Raw genomic sequence first — 23,245 nt, 5'->3', positions numbered from 1 at the left:
AAATAGAGCTGTGTGTGTCTGAACAGATGCACCTCCCAAAAAGTGAAAACAGCAAGTCACAGCACAGTGCCATCCCTGCAAACTTCGAATAGATGCAGACAAATGCTCGGTATAATTTATGAATACGTACATGGGTAGTTTGTTTAAAATACACATAGTAACAATGAAGCACCAAATTCAAGATAGTGATTGCCCCTGGGGAAGATGAGGATTGAGGTAAGGGCTGTCATTATTACCTGTCATCCTGTCATGTGTCATTTTATTTAAAATTTTTTTAATCAAAGGCCAGTATTGCAAGATATTAAGACTTGGCAAGCAGAGTGGTACATGGATGCTTCTATAATATCTCTAAATTTTATGCATGAAATATTTTACGCACTTAAACACACAGTGATGTCAGTTGCTGCCAAGAGGCCACAGGAGGCTCATTGCCTTGGTGAATTTGTTGCAGTCTAAGACTTGCCCCTCAGCTTTGCAAACCCAGAAACTTTTTTTTTTCTTAGTTTTTTGCCTGCAGATCAAAACTAGATTTGTATCTCAGGGGCAGACTCAAACTCAATTTACAAATTGAATGTATCCAGACTGCCAATATGATAATTTGTAAATACATAGCACAGTAATCAGGACCTTGGAAATACTGCGACCTTGCATGGTCCTCGTGTTGTTTGTCCTGGAGTTTTTCCACGGGAACCTGAGCCACAGCCCAAATGCCTGCTCATAGACACGCAGTTAGACGTAGCTGCTGTGGAGGCCAGCATTTCGGAGCCCCATTGCCAGCAGATTGGCTCCTACACAGGACTCCAGTCCTGATCAGAACACACAACTCCCTTAGAGGGACTCCACTGGAAGTGCCTGCCTGCTTCAGGGAGGAACTGAGCATGCCCCTTAGCCCTGGATACCCAGAAAGTGCCTGCGGAGGCTTGGCATTGTTTATAACTTTCCTTTTTTATTTTTGAAAGTATCTATTCCCCATCTCTTCCGTGATAGAATCCTGTCTTTGTATAGGCATAAACTAATGCTAACTTAATAATCAGTTAAGTTGTGTAGTAGTTTCCTTACAAAATCTGAATTACAAGGGCAATTCAGGGAGATGGTGCATATTCATCTAGGAATTTTTCTTTCCCATGACCCTCTGTTTGGTCTTCGTGGCTATCATAAGAAGGGTGATCTTACTGTTGGCTACATCCCCTCTCTGGGCCTTGTAGAGGTTCTTGAACTCTCCTTAAAGAGAGTTTATTTAAATATGTTTCTCCATCTTCTCCCACCTTTCCATCTACTGAGCCCTTCTTGCAGGCCTGGGAACCCTTGTCCCTTTAACTGACAGTGTATTCTCTACTTGGAGTCACTGCTGTGTGTGGACTTGGAAGATGTCTCAGAGCCTGTCTCATCTGCTGCCTCTCCAAGTTGCTAGAGAAAGCTCCACTCTGACCTCCCAGTCACCATTGACACACAGCTGCCAAATGCAGATTATAACCCTGTATTCATTAAAGTGACCTTGACAGTTTTCAGAGTCCTTTTTCACACGTTTTTATTTGGTGTTCCCAATAATCAGGCAAGATTGTAAGGGCCATTTTCACAGATGAGGAGTGATGTTAGTTGTCACACATTACACAGTAACCAAGGTTACCAAGGGCCCTTTGCAAAAACACTAGGTCACCGGGGTGAGGGTGGGGCATGGCCTGCCCGGGATAGAGAAGGAAACCTGTTTCTTTATTCCTCCCCACACCGTGAAACAGCCTTCTGTGTTATTCGACAGAAGCTGGAGCTTCCCAGTCCAAAGAGCTTGTGTTTGGTTATTTCATCAATGTCTTGATCAAGCCCAGGTATAACGTCTGCCCTAAAGACAGTCATTCTTCCACCCTGAGAGACTGTCTATACAATGTGGTTGTTTAGATTCACCAGTTTTTTCCATTTCCAGCTAACCAAGAGTTCAGGTACTGAAAGCCGTCTAATCTCAGAGAAATTTAAAGCTAAATAAAGGATTCTTAAAACAGATCTTTACATGTCCAGTTTTTAAAGCTTCCATTTTACTGAACAGGAAGTTTCCAGAGCCTTGGACACTCAAGTGAACTTGAGCCCACAAAGTCAGCCCGAAACCCTGCCCACTCTTCTCAGAGTCACTGCTTCTAGCCTGCGTCGTCTGGTAGAGCAAACCTTAACTGCACACTGTTCCTGCCGCTGACTTCAAATAAACTACAGTTTCTACTCAATTCCCAAAGAAAGCTCAAGTATGAAAGTGCCCCTGGCAGCCAGCTTCCCTGTTGAGTTACTATATTGGGTGTTCTTTCACTAGCTCTGGAATAGTGAAGACTGGTTGGCAGGGATATGGCTCTTTAAATACAAAATTTATTCTTTTTCTTTTTAAAGACATTTTTCAAGCCGACCCCACCTTCTTGGCTCAATGTGAGGACTTATTATCTAAATTCATATACATACACACTCACTCTAACTCTGGGATGTAAAATACTTCTTAGTTTTTACTTTTTATCTCTCTTTGCCTTAAAAATGGGATCCCTCTTAAGTTTCCTGAATGCCAGTTCCTAGCAAAAATGGATGCCTTATGAATATGTAGATGAATTTTAATAAAATGATACGAATGCAGCAGCTCTGCGTGTTCTGAAAAACGTTTCCAGAGCCCCGTGAGACTTCCAAATGCTCCTGGAAGATGAGGCTTCCTGCAGAGAAAAGGAAAACGAGAGAATAGGGTGTGATTGGATCGGTTCCGTTTACTATGATTTAGCATGAAAAAATGCTGCCTTATGTCTCTTTTTAAATTCTCCTATAGCTGCATAAGCCCATGTTCAGTAAGTCATTCAACCTAGGTCTGCTCAGCTCAGCAATTCCCGCTGTGTTAAGTGGGACCTAATTGCAGAGGATAGCTGCCTCCTAACGCGGAGGCCTTATTTCGTTAGCATTACAGATTGAGTTCTTGGGAAGGACATTCTTTGGTGATTTGTTTACAGTTGAAGTCTTGCAGATTCTCACTTCCTTAATCTAACAATCTGCTAATTCTTAAAATTTGAAAAAAGAAAGAAAAACCAACCTATCAGTCTACTTGTCAGGAAAGACTTAACTGTCAGGAGCTCTAATGAGGTACGATATTAATTCCTGACTGCATTTTTCCCCCAGACAACGGTGAACAGTTTCCCCCATAAAACTAGTATATTATGCAATTTCTCATGATTAATTAAAACAATAACTATAACAAAAGAAGCCCATTTTGTGATTCTGACCTAATTGCTTTTTAATTGCACTGCTTTTCATGTTTATTTTCAAAATTCACTTCTCTGAAGTAGTCACGAGGGAAAACGAGTGTCTGTTGAACACTTTCTCTGAAGGTACGGCCATTCCTGTGGAATTGCTGGTCATTGTTTGGCAGCTGCTAGACCATCCACTTCAGTTCTTAACTCCTTAAATGTTTTTAGCGATGGCTGAGTTCCAAATATATATATTTTTAATCTGTCTCCTTTGTCCACTGATTTCCCATCTGAGATATTATCTCTAATTTTGGGGGCAGATAATTCATGGCTCTGATAAACAATATTAAGAGCTACAGTGGGCTTATATTAGGGCAAGGCACAGTGGCTCATGCCTGTAATCCCAACACTTTGGGAGGCCGAGGCAGGCAGATCACGAGGTCAGAAGTTCGAGACCAGCCTGGCCAACATGGCGAAACCCCGTCTCTACTAAAAATACAAAAATTAGCCAGGCATGGTGATGGGCGCCTGTAGTCCCAGCTACTCGGGAGGCTGAGGTAGGAGAATCACTTGAACCCGGGAGGCGGAGGTTGCAGTGATCCGAAATTGTGCCTCTGCACTCCAGCCTGGGTGAAAAGAGCAAGACTCCATCTCAAAAAAAAAAAAAAAAAAAAAATACAGAATAATTTTTTTTTAATGTGTTGGTCCCTTGGAAAGCAGAAGAGTTAAGGGAATGTTTCACTCCCCATCTGAAGGTTTGAATCTTTATGTCCACTGAAATAAACTAACAATAGATTAATAAATTTGTTATTAATGTGCAAATGTGTACAGGAGCCACACAAAATATGAGACTCAAAGAAGGGCCAGATGGTTGAAGCTTAAATACTCTCTGCATAGGGGAGAGGCAAGTGAGGGATGTAGGCAATTTTAGAAGAGTAAATGATGTTTAGGGAAGATGATTAGGATGGAAATGCAGACTATAGCCTGGAACAAATTTCCTCCAGGGTCTCGGGGAGGTGGTGACAAGTTATGGGAAGGTGAGGGGCAGAACTCTATTGCGAACAGAGGTTATTTTATCATGCAGATAAATCAGGTGACAGCCTTTAGAAGAATAATTGAAAGAATAAGTGAAAAGTCTCTCCAAGAGTAGGGTCTTGGTGTGGGCTTTTAGTTTCTTCTGCTATATGAGTTAATCTCTGGCTAATGTAGATTCCAGAGAGGGGGTCCAAGACAATTGCACTTCTTCTGGATGAACTTCCCTCAGTCAGATAAGAGAACTTGAGACAAAGTCCCTCCCTGTGCTTCTGAAGGGAAGTTGGAGGGGTTGGGGAGCAGGTCAGAGAGAGACCTTGGTTCTGAGGCTTATTTCTGAGGTCTGTGAATCTCCTTCGTTCAAAGCACTCAGCATGCCAAAGCAATATAATTTGGGGTATCATTTTCTGAGCCCCAACAAAGATTTTCTGCTGCTTCAATTCCGGAGGCAGTATGTTTAACTGCTAGAGTTGCAGGAACATTGTGCAGATAATAAATGCCAGCGTGGAGGAAACCTTGGCATGGGACAGACAAACAGGCCCCTCTTGCCACCTCACAGGCAAGACTGTTCATCCTCAAGACCACGGGGCATCAACATCACCATTTAAGAACTGTTTTTCTGAAACCAAAGCCTGTTTTCCAAGCTGGTATCAGTAGTATTACCAATTAGTAACTCTGAATGCAGTCAAACCAGAAATTAAGTGTTTCCAGAAATCCTCGCAGGCTGTCAGTCCTGCCCCGGTGTGTTGTTCTCTCAGGATTCCCTGGGAACATTGCTCTTTACTAGGATGCTCTTCAAGTCTGTAGACCCTACTTTGAAGGGTTCCTCCTGATGGGTTCTGCTGAGCCCGGTAAACCTTTACTGCTTATTTCTAGTGTATGATACTTTAGCATCTTCCACCTATAGCTATCAGCTGTTTTTTAAAATAGCTATTCTGGCTGAGCACAGTGGCTCATGCCGGTAATCCTAGCACTTTAGAAAGCTGAGGTGGGAGGATTGCTTGAAGCCAGGATTTCGAGACCAGCCTGGGCAACAGAGTGAGACCCCCATCTCTACAAAAAATCAAAAAAATAGCTGGATGTGGTGGCAATCCCAGCTACTTGGGAGGCTGAGGTAGGAGCATCACTTGAGCCCAGGAGTTCAAGGCTGCAGGGAGCTATGAACATGCCACTGCACTCTGGGATGGGTGACAGAGTTGGACCCTGTCTCCAAAAAAAAAAAAAAAAAAAGCTACTTACTGTTCTTCTGGTCTTGTATCTGTCTGTAGAGCTCAAATTTGAGAGGTGCCATGTTGAAATCTGCCCCTGCTTTGTAGGTCTGGCCTCCGAATCAGCTTCTGTGCAGAGGTGATCCCAGGGTTCTTCCCTACTGCTGGAAGAAGAGAGCTCAGGCAGGCTGAGGGTCCCATTGACTGTACCCTCACTCCATCTCCCCATCTTCATCTCACCACTGCCCTTTGGGGTATTTGGGGATGGCCTTCCAGGGCAAGGGACATGCATCCCTGCTGTCCCAGGAAGAGAAAACCTCCAGTGGGTCCGCTGTTCATGGTGAGAGCCAAGTTCCAAATATCACCGGAGTACCACATGTTTGTTGTAGGCAATGTAGAAAACAAGAAAAGAGCAGTGGCGCACAATTGGTTCTGCCCTTCAGAAATTACGACTGCAAATTGTGAAAAGCGCATCTCTAGAGGTGTATCTGCTTGAGAGTAGAAATGGGATTTCACTGTTTTAAAACACTTCTTTTTAACGTGTTAGAAAGATGTTCTCAATATGTTACTTTTTGCCGAAATCGTTCATTTCTCAGAACGTAACTCCGGTTGTGTTTTTCTGTTTCCTTATGTCCCGTTGGCAGTTCATCTCAGAACAGGCCAGGAACTTCTGCAGATAACAAGTTAATCATAGCATGTCCATCCCAGTTGGTCGGTCTGCCTGTTCTCTCAAGGGCTAAACAAGCTGTGGCTGCTCTGGGGGTCATTGTTCAGAGGACCATCTTTCTCTTCCTGCAGGTGTCAGCGGAAGCAGTGGCGGGTGGATCTGCCGCCCACCAGCGTGGTGATCACGTTTCACAATGAAGCCAGGTCAGCCCTGCTGAGGACCGTGGTCAGGTGAGGCCAGAAGATGCATTACCTGTCGGAGACAGACATTAGCTGTGTCCCAGGCACAGTCAGACCAGGGCTGTCAGTGGGGGCTGCAGACAGGGTCTCCCGACTGCTCAGCACAGGGCGTGGTGTGTAGTTCCTCCAACCAAGGGTTAGGACCAACATATGAGAATTTTCTACCCCAGGCTAAAAGTTTATACCCCTTAAAGACCTATAAACTTTATCTTCTTGTCTTTTCTTAGCGTGCTTAAGAAAAGTCCGCCCCATCTCATAAAAGAAATCATCTTGGTGGATGACTACAGCAATGATCGTGAGTACCGACACTGATTTTATCCCTGTGTCTGGCTCTTCTCTGGGCACCAGTCTTCCTGTAGCGGGGGTGCTAATGAGGCGTGAACAAGCCAGAAATCAGATCCACAGAAAGAAGAGGTGCCTCTGTGATGCCCCAAGGAGATAATCGGCCCTTAGATGATTGAGAATGCTATGGTTGAATGCAAAGCCCTTTATGAACTCCAGGTTCAAAATGCTCTGCTTCTTTTCTTCTCCTAGCTGAGGACGGGGCTCTCTTGGGGAAAATTGAGAAAGTGCGAGTTCTTAGAAATGATCGACGAGAAGGTAAGATTCTTCTTAATTCAGTACCAAGACAGTTGAGTTCTGACTTTTCCTGTAATAACATAAAGAAGTGCTTTAGCTCAAAGAGCAATTAATTGTCTAGCTTTTTTTCTGTCTCCCTCTACCAGAGCCACTTGGGAGACTTCTCCCAGCAAACACAGGAAAGACATTAAAAGCTTGACTAATTGAAATTATTTGTATGTTAGAGCAAGATCAAATTACATTTTTATTTATGTGTTTAGAAAATTGGCTTCTTTCTTTCACAACCTAGGAAGTCTTATCAGTCCCTTGAATACAAAAGTTTAGAAGAAAAACAAAGATTTAGCAATAAGAGGTTGAATGACTCCATGTTCCAGGCATCTGATAAAATAACCAGGATTCAAGTTTGACAGCCTGCTGAAGGTGAACCATCCAAAATGGGGAGAGAGTACTGCAATTATATGCTCAAGAGATTTTGCAAATGCCAACCTCGGAACCTTTTGTCAGTCTTATCTGTGTTGCAGCTGAGCTCATGAAGACTATTTTATTGGCAGTTAGAAGAGAGGCTGTAAAGGAGGAAAGTAGTACACTGGAGTGTCTGGGAAGGAAGTTGCAATCACATTGTAATTAACATCCAGTGTGTCAGTGCTGTTAGAGACCCTGATGACTGCATTGTTAGGCTCCTCTATGGTCGGGAGAATTCTTTCAGTATAGGAAAATCACAGAGCTTTGGAACCGATGCCACATTTGCTATTTAAGTCTGACTGTTGATCCAGGGGTGGTGATTGTATTCCTCCATCAGTGTAAAACTCTTTCTTCTCGTTATGTATGCACTCCAGCTGGAGTCAAGGAGTGAAATTTTTCTTACCAGGAATCTTATTGGCCAATAGAGTGATTGAGCCTGTTAGAACAGCATCATATTTTAACCAAGTAGGGTCATCAACCTAGACATTCAAGATACATAAACAGTGGGATAAGCCTTGTGTTCTAAACACATCAGTCCACCAAGCCTGGAATAAACCAAAAAGGGGGCAATTTGCTACCCGCTAAACAACTTTCAAAATAACTTTATGAATTTAAACCCAAAGTATCTGCCATCCTACCCCATCACGATCTGGCACAGGTTTTGAAAAAAAAAAAAGGAGAAGTTGGGAAGGAGGAAGAGAGATAGTGTTGGCACTGTAAATCACTTACAAGCCTTATCTAACAGTGTCTTTGTCTTTAAACTGCTTAGAAATCAGAACAATGCTTCTCAGTATTAACTTTCCACTAGAATGTTCATTTGGGTTGAACCTGTACTGATATGTTGTTTTGGGGAAGGCATGAGAAAGGTGGGTTGGGAGAAGCCAGATTATGGAAAGCCTCTATGGAACAGCTGAAGTCTGTAGCAATTGAATGAGAAAATATGTGCACACTTGCACACACACTCATGTATATATGTACCCGTGTGTGTGTATAAGATCCCATCTATGTAAGCATACACACAAAGTGCTTGTAGTGATGCTACTAGATGACAAAGTAAATTTTTTTTTTTTTTTTTTGAGACGGAGTCTCGCTCTGTCACCCAGGCTGGAGTGCAGTGGCGCAATCTCGGCTCACTGCAAGCTCCGCCTCCCGGGTTCACGCCATTCTCCTGCCTCAGCCTCTCCGAGTAGCTGGGACCATAGGCGCCCGCCACCACGCCCGGCTAATTTTTTTTTTTTTATATTTTCAGTAGAGACAGGGTTTCACCGTGGTCTCGATCTCCTGACCTCGTGATCCGCCCACCTCGGCCTCTCAAAGTGCTGGGATTACAAGCGTGAGCCACCGCGCCCGGCCAACAAAGTAAATTAATTGCCTAAAATATTATGGTAGTGAAAGAGCAGTCTTAGGATCAATCTTCTGTGGATTTTATTGTGCATTGATTCTTAACCTAGCAATTTATTAGAAGCACCTAGGGAATTTAGGACTATGTCTTGCCCTCATTCACAATTAAACAGAAATTTCTGGATTTCTGTGGGTGGGGTGTGGGCAGCTGCGTTTTTAAAAGCTGCTAAAATGGTGCCGATGTACAATGGACGTTGAGAGCCTAGTACTTTCATTTTACAGATGGAAATACTAAATCTAAAGAGGTGAGGTGGCTTTCTCAAGGCCCTACAGCTATTTAATGACAATAGTAGGATCAAAACCATGTTAATAATGAGTTAAATCTTTTTCTCTGCATTTGTGGAGATAATCAAGTGGTATTTCTTTTTTAATCTGTTAATATGGTGAAATACATTGGTTGATTTTCAGATGTTAAACCAGCTTTGCATTCCTAGTATAAGCCCCAGTTGGTCATGATACAGTATCCTTTTCATATATTTTTGTTAAGGATTTTTATACCTGCGTTCATAGGAAACATTGGTCTGTAATTTTCTTAAAATGTTTTTTTCCAGTTTTGGCATTACGGTTTACTAGCCTTATAAAACAAGATGGAAAGTGTTCCCTTCTATTTTATTTTCTAAAAGAGTTTGTATAATATTTTAATTATTTCTTTTTTAAATGTTTAATAGAATTAACCAGTCTGGACCAGGAATTTTCTTTATGGAAAGATTTTTTGATAACTAATTCAATCTTTTTAATGGATATAGGCCTATTCAGATCTGCTGTTTCTTTTTGTGTCTGTTTTGGTAATTGTCTTTCAAGAAGTTTTGTATTTCATCAACATTTTTATATTTATTGGCACAAAGTTGCTTATGATATTGTCTCTTTTTTTACTGTCGGATTAGTATTAACTATTTTATTGATTTTGGTAATTTATATCTTCTTATTTTCTTTATCTGTCTGCTATTCATCGACTCTGTTCATACTTTAAAAGAACCAATATTTGGCTTTTGTATTAGTCAGGATTCTCCAAAAGGACAGAACTAATAGGGTAGATGTATATATAAACGGGAGTTTATTAAGGAATATTGGCTCACACAATCACAAGGTGAAGCCCCACGATAGGCCATCTGCAGCTGAGGAGCAAGGAAGCCAGTCCAAGTCCCAAAACCTCAAAAGTGGGGAAGCTGACAGTGCAGCCTTCAGTCTGTGGTTGAATGTCCAATAGTCCCAAAGCTGAAGAACTTGGAGTTCTTCAAGCATGTTCAAGGGCAGGAAGCATTCAGCATAGAAGAAAGATGTAGGCCGGGGGAGACCCAGCCAGTCCAGTCTCTCTACGTCCTTCTGTCTGCTTTATTCTGGCCATGCTGTCAGCTGATGAGATGGTGCCCACCCAGACTGAGGGTAGTTCATTTACGTGTGGTGTAATCATTGGTGTGATTGGGTTTGGGTCTGCTCTTCGGCTGTTTCTTCTCTATTTGTACCATGTGCATTTTGCTTTTTGTAACTGTGTTCCTACTTTCTTGCCTTCTTTTGGATTCACTGATATTTTTAGTATTCCTTTTGAATTATTCTTGTAGCTTTTCAGCAGTACTTTTCATGTATGCACAGTTGCTCTGAGAATTACAACATACAGCTTTAACTTACGGCAGTCTGCTTAAGAGTCAACATCATACCACTTTAAATTTAAGAATTTTACAATAGTTAAATTGCATTTCCATTTCCCTTCCTATGTACTGTCGTTATCATGTTTTTCTTCTACATACATCTTAAACCCCACAATACAGTGTTACATTTTTACTTCAAATAGTCAGTATCTATTAAATAAAGAGAAGAATATGTGGATATGTTAAGCTTATCCTCATATTTTCCATTTGTAGTATCTTTGTTTCTTTCCATAGATTGGAGTTTTTATTTAGCCCAAATAATTTTCTTTAGAATTTTTTCTCATAGGCAACACAATCTCAGGTTTTATCTGAAGAATTTTTTTCTCCTTTGTTATTGGAGGCTATTTTCTCTCAGTGGAATCTGAGTTGACAATTAATTTTTCTTTCAGCACTTTAAAGGTTTCACTCCAGGCGGGGCGCGGTGGCTCATGCCTGTAATCCCAGCACTTTGGGAGGCCCAGGCGGGCGGATCACGAGGTCGGGAGTTTGAGACCAGCCTGGCCAACATGGTGAAACCCCGTCGTTACTAAAAATGCAAAATTTAGCCAGGCGTGGTGGCATGCACCTATAGTCCCAGCTACTTGGGAGACTGAGGCAGAAGAATTGCTTGAACCTGGGAGGCGGAGATTGCAGTGAGCCGATATCGTGCCATTGCACTCCAGCTTGAGTGACAGGGTGAGACTCCGTCTCAGAAAATTCATACTGTTGTTCCTTTGTATGTTATGGGTCATTTCCTCTGGCTGCTTTTCAGGTTGTCTCTATATCTGTTTTTTTTTTTTAAGCAATTTGATTATGATGTGCCTAGATTTAGTTTTCTTTATATTTATCCTGCTCCAAGTTTGCTGATGTAAATTGAATGTGTAAGATGATGTTTTCCACCAAGTTATGGAAATGACTGGCCTTTTACTTCTTCATGTATTTTTTTCTGACTCATTCTTGATCTTCAGTTGCATATATGTTATACCACTTGATATTGTCCTATAGATCACTAGACTTTTTCCCCCTTAATTTTTTCTCTGTCCGCCAGATGGATCTATTTCTGTTGTTCCATCTTCAAGTTCACTAGTCATTCTGCCATTTCCATTTTGCTATTAAGACCAGTCAGTGGATTTTTCATTTCGGATAATTTCATTTTTAAGTTCTGGAATACCCATTTGATTCTTTTTTATAGTTTTTATTTCTTTGCTCAGATTCCCCACCCATTCACTCATTACAATTGTTGCCTTTGAGTTATTAAACATATTTGTAATAGCTGCTTTTAAATCCTCCCCTGCTAATTCCAATATCTGGGTCATCTCAGGGTGAACTTCTGATGACTTTTTCTCTTTGGTGTGGTCTCCATTTTCCTATTTCTTCTCATGTGTAGTGATTTTTTATTTTATAATCGACATTGTGGATGATATGTTGTAGAAACACTGGATTATGTTATCTTTCTCTAAAGAGTATTCATCTTTGTTAAATTGGGCAGTTAAATTACCAGATGATGCTGCTGAACTTCTGTAGGTTCTTTTTTTACTTTGGTAGGATGAGTATGGTTTTTTCTTTTTCTTTTTTTTTTTTTTTTTGTTTGTTTGTGACAGCGTTTCTCTCTTGTTGCTCAGGCTGGAGTGCAATGGTGTGATCTTGGCTCACTGCCACCTCTGCCTCCTGGGTTCAAGCAATTCTCCTGCCTCAGCCTCCCGAGTAGCTGGGATTACAGGCGCGCGCCACCACGCCTGGCTAATTTTTTGTATTTTTAATAGAAACGGGTTTCACCATGTTAGCTAGGCGGGTCTTGAACTCCTGACCTCAGGTGATCTGCCCACCTCAGCCTCCCAAAGTGCTGGGATTAGAGGCGTGAGCCACCATGCCCGGCCATTAGTCTGTTTTTATGAGTCCCTTATTCATGATACATAGTCTGTATTCCTGTGTGTGGTCTTTCTGAAGTTCCTGTAGAACGGAGGTCTTTACCAAGCATGTCACACTTGGCAGGACTCAAATTCCAAACTTCGTTTTCTCTGCAGTGGATAGCAGCTGAAACTCAGTTTCTTCTGCCCTCTAACTGTTGCTTTTCATGTTGGACTTGGTTCCTGCGTGGTCAGGAGTCAGCCAAAGATTTAACAGGAGGTTATTGCCAGATTTGCGGCCTACCTCCTCTCCAGGATCTCCTCCTTCAGTTTCCAGATACCAGAAGCTCTGAACTCTCTATCCTCTGACAACTCAAGCCAAAAAAGGCTGCATCGCAGTGGATTGGAGAGCATCCTCTCGGAAAACGCCATATAAACATGGAGCTCGCTCAGTGTGATTTTCTTTTTTTAAGGGGTTGGATCCTGTCTAGTTTCTGTCTGCTTCTGGCTTTCAAATGGCTACTTTTTATATTTTGCTCAGAGTTTATAATTGTTATCGGAGCAAAGGTTTGCCCAATACAAGTTGTTTTGCAATTATCACAACTTGAAATCTTTAGTCTTTTTCCCTGTTCTAGCATGCAGCCACATAGGAATCACTGAAAACCCATTTTGACTGCGGAAAAAAGTACTTAGCAGACTTGTCCTCACAGGTTATGAATAATTGCATCATCTTCACATAGAAAGCCCAACATATATAGCAAAAGCCATTTTTGACCACGACATCCAGGGATAAATATACTATTATTTATTTTATTTTATTTTTTATTTATTTTGAGACACGGACTCACTCTGTATCACCCAGGCTGGAGTGCAGTGGCGCAATCATGGCTCACTTCCCAGGCTCCAGTGATCCTCACACCTCAGCCTCCCAAGTAGCTAGAACCACAGGCACAGGCCACCACCCACGGCTAATTTTTGAAATACACTATTTATATTCTGTATCATAATGAAAATGCACATTATTAACAGATCACAAGTATATAAATTGTAGAATTTGACCAATAGTATAACTAATTTTGTGTAAAAGGCAGACCGCAGGGCTTTGCAACTTATGTTATTTGGCTCCTGATAAGTCTTAGAAGACAGAGATATTCACAACACTGTTACAAATATTATCACCACTAAAGTCAACACCATTAGCACTGGAAGTCTCTGGGTGACACCTTCCTTAGCCCAGTTAGTTAGAAGATTGTTGCTGTGTCAGAGGAATGTAGTTTTAAAAGTTCCACATTTTGGTTACTTGATAAAGGAGACTTCAGTAATGTAAAGGGCCTTTCCAGAAGACGGTAGTTCTAAGAACGTTGTCCTCCCAGTCATCCAATATAACTATTAAAATTAAAAGTTCTGACAATAATCTGTCTCATGGAGCAGTTTTGATCTCATCCAGCAAGTTTACAGTAACCTCCATGCCCAGAAAGCAGGCTGCAGAGCTGCGGGCAGGGGGGCGTCACCGGTTGGCATGGGGTTGTGCCGGCCCCATGGCTTCTCTCTCCTGATGTGCTTTCCAACTCGTCTCCGCAGGCCTGATGCGCTCACGGGTTCGGGGGGCCGATGCTGCCCAAGCCAAGGTCCTGACCTTCCTGGACAGTCACTGCGAGTGTAATGAGCACTGGCTGGAGCCCCTCCTGGAGAGGGTGGCCGAGGTGAGATGACGGGGGCAGGGAGGGGGGTCAGGTCGTGGGTGGCTGGTAGAGGGGACAGGGGAGCATGGTCCAGGGGAGGTATAACACAGGGAGTGGGTAACGCAGGAAGGGTAACGCAGGGCTGGTAGGGGCTGAGCTCACCATCTGCAGTTTTCCTTGACAGAAAGGAAATGCCTTTGGGGCATTATAGAAAGACTGTTTTACTGGCTGTAGGAATCCATCAGTAGGAGGAACCATCCGTTGACAGGTAGGAGGCGAGGATCAGCAGAGGCTGGTGAGAGCCTGATTAGTTGAAGGCAGCCCTTTTCACGGGAGCAGTTTCCTTCCCGCCTACAGCTTCGCAGAGTGCTTAGAACATTGCCCAGCATCTAGCAAGTGCCATCTCTTGCAGCTCACAGAGCAGGGCGTGCTGGGGAAGCTGTCCCTGGGGCCACCTCTCTGCCCTTAGTGAGTAGGGCAGGTTAGCCCAGTGGGCTTCCAGGCAGCTGTGGGAGAGGGGGGTGGCTAGGAAGCATACAGGGACCAGTGGGGTTGTCAGAGGGTGATACACGGCTACACTTCTGCACCTTCTGCTTTCTAGAAACATCATTGCTAATATTACATTTGGCCTTTTGTCATTTCTCTTGCCTTCTGCTTGTTTTATTGACTTTTCTTTCCTTCCTACTAAGAAAGCACTTCCTTGGGGGCGATAAAGCAAACTTAATGAAAGGAAATAGAAAATGAACAAGTAGTTCTGCCTAAGCATAGCAAGGATAGCTGATGGGCTGTGAGTCATGGAATACTAAGTAACCACAAGCTACTAGGAATTATGAAAGTCATATTCACTACCCTTTATCAAATTGCGGCTACATGCTAGGCCTTTTTTTATGTTACCTGTAATGCACTTGTTATCTCCGTTTGACAGGTAAACAGGCTGGGGTTCAGGGAACTTTAATAATGCATGCAAAATCATACAGGTAGTGGAGCCAGGATTGCAAAGCCAGTTTTATTAAATCCCTATCTGAGGCCCTCTCTTAACACAAATGCACACAGCTATATCCAAGAAGAACCCGCCCTGGAATCTCCACCCACTCCAACCCCACAACTTCCTGCTCTCCCTGGCTACGCTCCGCCAGGCTGTCTCTAAGGGAAGCGCAGTCAAAACCAAAACTGCCATGGCAGTGTTTGGGTGTGCGAAGGCCACTCCACTTAGTAGTCAGATTGTCAGAACTGCTTCGAACACCTGCTCCTAAATTAAGGAGAGAAAGTGCCGAGCCTATTAACTTTCACTAAATCGAGCCTTATGAAACAAAATGTAAAGTAGATTATATCCTTTAACTCCTACACCTAGAACCAGACTGAGCCAGGCAAGGAAAGTTGTATTCTTCTCTGCCCTCAATGCACCACACAGGTTACTTTTCCCTGTAAATTTGCACCTGGGTGTTAACAGAGCTTTGCAGTGTTTGCATGTTCCTAATTAGCATGTTCCTTCACCTGTTCCTCTGATGTAGTATGTTCTTAGCTCTGCTGGTTCTGTTACTAAGTTGTATTTCTAAATCTTTCTTCTGGCTAATAAGGGTTAAGTGGCTCAAGGAAAACACTTGCTCTTTGGTTAACTGTCAGCATGGGGCACAGTCCAGGGTCTCTCACCAGCGTCTGTCATTTGAGCTTAAAGAGGGTAGAGACGTTAAAAGGCCTTATGTTCACAAACTCTTACCAGAATGATGACAATGTGGCATAAAGACATGGCTCAGTCTAGGGGGATTTTTTTTTTTTTTTAATAGAATCACAGGGGCTGGACACGGTGGCTCACGCCTGTAATCCCAGCACTTTGGGAGGCCGAGGCGGGCGGATCACCTGAGGACAGGAGTTCAAAAATAGCATGACCAACAGGGAAAAACCCCGTTTCTACTAAAAATACAAAAATTAGCCGGGCGTGGTGGCGCATATCTGTAATCCCAGCTACTAGGGAGGCTGAGGCAGGAGAATCACTTGAACCCGGGAGGCAGAGGTTGCGGTGAGCCAAGATCACGCCATTGCACTCCAGCCTGGGCAACAAGAGTGAAACTCCGTCTCAAAAAAAAAACAAACAAACAACAACAACAAAAAAAAACAAAAAAATACAAAAAACAAAGATAGAATTACAGATGAGGCAAACTTAGAATCTGGAAATCTCTAGTTGATTTGGTTAACTGCTGTGATAATATTGATACTTACCACATCTCTCACACACACACACTCCCACATAGAGATATATTCCTAATTTTGATGTATGGGCATTTTAGCAGTGATTCCATTCCTGAGGTTTACTGCAGCTCACAAATCACTAATGATATTTGGGCAAACAGAAAAGGACCCGTGGGACACAGCAACACAGTTTTTGCCTTTAGCTGGGTGAACTGATGGCTACCTATCCCATAACCATGGGTGTCTCCACTCCTAGAATGACTCCTGCTACGCACCCACTCCTGACCTCCCTCCCTGCTTCCCAGCGGGCCACAGCACATCTGTGGATGACCAAGAGCAAGACCTTCTGGGTGTGGGTGGGGAGGCTGGGTTCTTGTGGGCCTAGGGTAGTAGGTAGTAAGGGCCAGTCGGGTTTGCCCTGTGCCTGCCTAACAGTAATGCCTCCTATGGTTGGGCAGGTTTTTTGTTTTGCTGGGATTTTGATAACAACTCCTCTCTTTGTTTGTATTTTAGGACAGGACTCGGGTTGTGTCACCCATCATCGATGTCATTAATATGGACAACTTTCAGTATGTGGGGGCATCTGCTGACTTGAAGGGCGGTAGGTGTCTGTCATGGTGCCCCTGCCTAGCTCGTCCCATCTACACCGGCATCTGATCACCACTCCCTCTCATTGTCAGGAGTGACAGTGACAACAGTGTTCACACCATAGTGTGTGTTCTGAGTAAAAAGCACCTGTGTGCTTAACAAGTAGGACTTCATAAAGAGAAAAAAAAAATATGCTTTCTCCCTTAAAGAGCTTCCTGGGTTTGCCTTTCTCCACTTCCTTGACCTTCTGTCGCTTTTGCGAGCCATGTGGTTCCATGAACAGATATGGCATCCTTTTTGATCAGAGATGGTGAAGCCCTTCTTGCAGGAGTCTGGGGTGAGAAGCTTCACGGAGCTGAAGCTTTGTGGGATTCAAGGGGCTGGAGCCTGTCTTTGCCTTCTCTGTTCACCCCGGCTATTTCTCTGACAGCCTAGTCTCTTGCTGGTTGCTCAGATGGAGACCTGTGTCATCCTCAACCCCCTCTCCCTCACCAAGCCCACGTGTGACCCTGTTCTGCTGATACAGCCCCTTGTATGTATCATGGTTTCTTGTACCCCTCTTTCCCAGCCTAACACCTGTGCCTACGTCACCCCAGTCCCCTTTCGTTGGAATGACCACACCAGTTTCCTGTATGTCCTCACGGCACCCACCCTGGAGCCCCAAGAACACTTTGTCTGTTTACCCTCTTAAAAATTATCAAAGACTTCAAAGAGCTTTCATCTGTGTGAAGGTGGTCTATTCTAGACAGACACTGGGCAGAGGGTCAACTGATGGTCTGACATCAAAAAAGAAGACAGTAAAACTATAAAATAGGGCCTTGGCCAGGTGCAGTGGCTCACGCCTATAATCCCAGCACTTTGGAGAGGCTAAGGTGGGAGGATTGCTGGAGCCCAGGAGTTCAAGACCAGCCTGGGCAATGTAACAAGACTCTTGTCCCTATTTAAAAAAAAAATTAGCTGCGTGTGATGGCATGCCAGCTACTCAGGAGGCTAAGGTGGGAGGATCAGTTGAGCCTGGGAGGTCAAGGCTGCAGTGAGCCATGATCAAGCCTGGGAGACAGAGTGAGACCCTATTTATTCATACACACACACATACATGTGCAAGCGAGCCTTAACCCCAGAAAACAGAATACTTGGACTTTTTAGGGAGACTCAGCCACAGTCCTAGACATTGTGGGCTTTGGCCCCACCTGCCTCTTGCAGGCCTCGTCATCATGGGCAGGCCATTTTGCCTCTGCTCCTCGGCTTCCCCATCTGGGAAATGGGATGATAATTGTGCTGGCCACACAGGATGTAATGGAATTGGACATCAGCGGGAGGTGGGGCATGCTTGGAGGACTGTACCTAGGGTGGGAAACATGACATTCGGGAAGTAAAATGTTTGGGGACATTAAAGAGGAGGGATCCTTAGATAGCTAGAAAGCCTGGCTTTCAGAATGTTGTATTTCCCCAAGTATTGGAAGAGCTGAGATCTACCAGGCTCTGTTTCACCCAAAGCAGCTGCGTATGTCAGAGCAGAGGCAAGAACAGCCAGGTGCTCCGTGTGGGGGTGCAGGTCTTCTGGGTCAGAGGAACGGGGCCACATTCACCCTAAGAGCATTTTATGAAATTCCTTTAGAAAAAAAATCAAGGATGCCATTCTTAGCAGATCTTTAATCTGCTATAGCCTCTCTCTTTGGACCAAATTAATAAAATAAATAATAAGATAATAGTAAACATCAAGAAAATAAAGGAAAGGTTATGTCAGCTAATCCTTAACCTTCTCTGTTAGTGAAACAGCCAGGACATTGTTTTTCTGGTTTGCCTTCATGGCCTTTGAGGCACCATGATAAGAGCCAGCTCAGGGGCCCACAGGGGTCTCCTCTCTGTTCATTCCTGTCCCCACTGCCTGGGCCCCTGTCCATTTCCTTCTCTCTTTGCCTGAGGCCACTCTATCCTGCAGTGAAGGAGCTGGGAGACCTCTTTGTCCAGAGCCATACATCACTGGCCAGCCCAGGACGCTCAGAAACCCCCACCCACCATCCTTCAGTCACTGGGGCTGTCAGGGCAGACAGACTATGAATTCAAAGCATGCAGACAAATCCAAACTTGGGCATTGCAAAAGCCCTGTTGACAAAAAGCCTGATGGCAGAGAGCTTAGGAGGATTGAAAGATGCATGGCCCTAGAGTCATTAGGTTTGGCTGTCAGGCCCTTGGAATTGGAAATACAGCACCATGAGCCATGTGTTTGCCAAGAAGTGGCCTCCTGATGCACCAGGACAGCTTCCACAGGTGGGGCCTGCTGGCCTCCAAGAGGCACTATGCATGTGACCCTGGGAGCAAGAATGAGACCTGAGGCCCTGTAGATGCCCACAGCCAAGTCCAGGTACAGGGGTCCAGGCTCTTCCATCCTCAGGGGTCTGTGGATTCCAAAAATGAAATGCAACAGGTGCCAAATATATCTGAAATTGAAGCTTATTTGCCCAGCTTGGCAACTTCCGCTGGCTCATTTTCCCTTAAAGTTTTCATATTCCCAGCATGTTCCCACTCCATTCTTGCTGCAAATACAGTCTGAAGTTTGCTGGCCCAGGGAACTGACAAAGCCTCGTTCCCTCCCCAGCATTGCCTTCCCCTGGGGCAGTGTTGGAGGTACCACGGCTTGATTTTCATATTGGATGCTCTTTTATCTCACATCCTTATAGCCCTTGGACATGCCCTGGTTATCACCACACAGACCCCAGTTCTCTCCCCATATTTCATTTGTTCTTATGCATTTCAATATTAGAAAAGCCTGACTCACATTTTCTTTAGGGAGGGGCAGGGAGAAGATTTCAACATTCACCCTCACTGCCGGTCTCTCTCTTCCAGCTACACCCACGCCCCCAGTCCCCTTCTCTCTCCTCCACACCTTCTTTTTTGGCTTTATTTTGGTTTTCATTGAGTTCTGTCCAAACATCGAATATTTTTAAGCTGTGAGGAATGGGGGTGTCGGGAGGAAGTGGCCAGTCTCTTGTCAACACCCTATTTCTTTTCCTGGCTGGCAGGTTTTGATTGGAACTTGGTGTTCAAGTGGGATTACATGACGCCTGAGCAGAGAAGGTCCCGGCAGGGGAACCCAGTCGCCCCTATAAAGTAAGTGCCAGCATCCTTCAGGGTGCCCCTCCCAGATGAGACCCCAGGTTCCGGCTTCTTTGCTGGCCCATGCTGCCTGGAGACCCAGTGGGGGCTGTTCACCTTCTGCCCTCCGGTTTCCCCTCGTTTTAGCTCAAAGATGAGCACCTTCCACCAGGTCATAGAATAAAATCCTTGGAGATTTCTTTTCCACAGTTGAAGTCTCACATAGGTTTATAAGGCCTATCTGCTAGGTCTGTGCATTCCTGTGTGTTGATAATGTGGAGCATTTCTGTAGCAAAGCAGGATCTCCAAGCTGACCCCAGGCCCAGGAAAAGGGGCTTGGTGGGCAGCAGGAGGCTTACTGCCACCACTGCCCAGCAGGCCTTTGCTGTCCTGCAGAGGAGGGAGCCCATGCTCATGAAGCCCATGCTTTAAGATTCCCAGGCTGGGCAATGGGCTTCCTGGTTGAGAGGCAGGATGCCTTCTCTAGCTGGGGAGAGAAGGGGGCCACCTATTCCAAGTTGGCACATGGTTAAGTGAGATAGCATTCACAGAGTACTTAGCGCTGAAATATATTTGCTGACATTTAGCCAACATCTGCAGTGTGCTATAGACCTTCCCAGCACTTTACACTGAATTCGCACAGCATCTCTTCTGGGAACAAAGTAGGGAGCTCAGCCTACATCTGTTGTCAACCCCTTCCTGGGGTGATGAAGTGAGGAGCATGGTGGGTTCCCTTGTAGGAGGTGGAGCCTCATCTATGATAGTGATAATGAGAGCTGGTGCTGTGGAGCATTTCCCAAGCGTGCTCAGGGCTTTATGCCCATGATTTTTTGCAATCCTCATAGCTACCCTATAAGGAAACTGACACACAGAAAGGCCGAGTTCTTTGCCTATGGCAACATGTCAGTGAGTGATCCAGCCCCAGCAGTTGCTCCCTCATAGGGGAGGCTCAGTCCAGCCCCTGGCACTGTGGGAACATCCAGGCAGGGACAGTGGGGGAGGCATTTGAAGGCAGCAGTGGTGAAGCAGAGAGAGTGGCACCCTGGGCACTGAGCAGAAAACAGTGGCAGTGTGGCTGTTCTGAAGATCAGCTTATTGTTAGGGAATCAAGGCTTGGCCTTGGCGCAAGGGTGCTGGCAATCTAACCTTGACTTTGCCCTCTCCCCCCTCCCCCTTCTTCTTTCTGCCTCTTTAGAACCCCCATGATTGCTGGTGGGCTGTTTGTGATGGATAAGTTCTATTTTGAAGAACTGGGGAAGTACGACATGATGATGGATGTGTGGGGAGGAGAGAACCTAGGTATGTACAAGCCTCGAATCTCAGGACAGAGAAGTGCCTCAGCTCTGCAAAAGGCAGGGTGCCAATTGGAAAAAAAATTTAAAAGGCTTCAGATGGACCATTCACTGGGCTTAGTCTATCCTTGCAAACACATACGTAACGCCCGTTTTGCTCTTGAAAGTCTCATGAGTTGGGCATTAAAATGTGCCTCCCTAAGTTAGAGTGGAGGATGCCAGAATACAGATCAAGTCTTTGAAGGGAAATGCAAACTCTTTCAAGCCATCTGAACCCAAGTGTTTGGAATGCAGGCTTGCAAAAACAGAGGGAAACAGTCCAGGAGCTCAGATTCATGCCGAGTGGTGGAGAGTGGAAAATGAACCCTGGCGAGGCCGGTGGGATTGATGGAATTGAAATCATGAAAATCCGATGGGGCAGGGAGGCCTTGGCACTTAATCCCTTCTCGACTCCCTTTGTGAATGGTTCTCATTTGTTTTTCTGTTTGTTTTTTTGTTTTTAAATACCCCATGCAAATCATTTTTACCCGAGTTTAGGCTCAGTGAAATTTTACACATTGTGGTCTACACTGGTAGCCTTATATTTACTGCATAAAAGATGAAAAGATGTGTTTTGTTTGTTTAGGGTTTGGAGTGGGGGAGTCCTTGTTTTTTGCTTGTTTCAATTAAAGCATTTTGTTTCAAATGCTTGACATTCTGAGCGAATTCTCGTGGGCTGCTGAGTGTTATTAACTTACATTCGTCCTTGGGTGAGTGTACCCTGGAGGACAGGGGAGGAGGAAAGAGGAAAAAATGAGGCTACTCTTTAATAGTTTTGAGACTTTGAAAGTTTTTGTTACTTTAAAAGACTAGCCTAGCCTATTATTTTTCCATTGTTTTATGATGTTGAAGTCAGTGATACCATTTCATCTTTGAGGATTTCTCTGCCTTGGTTTGATGCTGAAAGCTTCTTCAGGCTCAATTACTATACTGCGCGGGTGGAGGGACCGTGAGTCAAATTCCTTTTGGGTTTTTTTTAAAAAATGATACATTAACCTCTAGGGAAAGCTTGGATTGAAGTCCTTTGAGTACAAAAGGCTTCAGAATTGTTAACCCTCTAAAGAGAGTTCTGTCACCCTGTTCCATGGGTATCCCCTAATAGTTTGGTGGAAATCCAGCAGGCCAGGGTCGCCCAGTAGGGCAGCATGTTGCGTAGGTGGCCATTTCTCAAAAACAGTGTGGTTTTCAGAAGTTTGCATACTATTAGCTGAAATGAGACATCAGCCAGCATTTTGTGTCATCGTGTAGGAAGAGTGTTGATTTACATATCTAAGGAGGCATTCACCCAGAGATTGGGGGAAGATTTGTTGTAAGGAGCTGCTTTATTGTGGTTTGGTGTTTGTATTTATTATGTAGCTGTGCCTAGGAAGTTCTAGGGCCTGAGCGGTTCAGGTTGGGGTGAAGATGAACCCTGCAAGTAGGAGCGCATCTCTGTCCAGGAAGGCTGGGGCATCTGTCCCTCCGTGACGGGCTCTCCTGGGTTATGCCAAGGACTTGGACTCCCAGTGAGGTTCGGCGGGCTCAAGGGCTTCACATGAGAAGGCCATGCCGTGAGCCTTTCTCCTTAGCACCGCTCTAGCTTCTGCTTCTGGGGGCCGTGCACACTACTAGCCATTGCCAGCCTGAGGGGCCTCTGTGGGTGTGCATTGAGAGAGGTGTGGTGCAGAGAGGCCCGAGTAAGATCCAAAACCACCTCCTCAACGTGTGCCCCACTGGAATGACCAGAGCTTCCCATTTTCCTAATCATGTAAGTCCTTATGTCATTTAAGCAATTAAAATGGAGGAACAAGAACCTAACCCTTAGCTGTAACGACGGGGGTAAGGCTCCTTGGGGGCATTATCTGTGCTTCTCTACATCCCTGCGGCGCAAGGATGGTGCTAAGTACTTCCAGGGAATCATCTGTTTGTGCTTTCTTAACGGAGTGTGGTCTGCAGAGGTCATGCACCTTGCCCAGGGTCTCAGAACCAAGATGTAAACACTAACTGCCTAATTAAAAAGCCATTGAGTTTTACTGGGTAATTATCCTCAAAGTTATAGGGTTCAAATGAAATCAGCGCTGAAGATACTGTAGTTATACTTAGCCACAAAAGCCCTGGAAGGATC

The 23,245-nt window shown here is 44.5% G+C and overlaps 1 protein-coding gene across 3 annotated transcripts in view; it reads left to right on the top strand.

Moving 5' to 3' along the window:
- GALNT2 (polypeptide N-acetylgalactosaminyltransferase 2) overlaps window positions 1–23,245 on the top strand; it is a 214,084-nt gene that overhangs the window by 162,208 nt on the left and 28,631 nt on the right. For all 3 annotated transcript variants that reach the window (XM_030812715.1, XM_030812714.1, XM_030812716.1), the window contains exons 4-10: window positions 6,236–6,334; window positions 6,571–6,638; window positions 6,878–6,943; window positions 13,839–13,960; window positions 16,640–16,727; window positions 19,738–19,825; window positions 21,006–21,109. In XM_030812715.1, the coding sequence (XP_030668575.1) occupies window positions 6,236–6,334; window positions 6,571–6,638; window positions 6,878–6,943; window positions 13,839–13,960; window positions 16,640–16,727; window positions 19,738–19,825; window positions 21,006–21,109 (635 nt within the window). The remainder of the gene's footprint in view (window positions 1–6,235; window positions 6,335–6,570; window positions 6,639–6,877; window positions 6,944–13,838; window positions 13,961–16,639; window positions 16,728–19,737; window positions 19,826–21,005; window positions 21,110–23,245) is intronic.

This window comes from Nomascus leucogenys, chromosome 5 (genome assembly GCF_006542625.1).
Source record: "Nomascus leucogenys isolate Asia chromosome 5, Asia_NLE_v1, whole genome shotgun sequence".
NCBI lineage: Eukaryota > Metazoa > Chordata > Mammalia > Primates > Hylobatidae > Nomascus > Nomascus leucogenys.
Note: the sequence above shows the minus strand (reverse complement) of the source record. Positions and strands in the feature narration are given on the sequence as shown.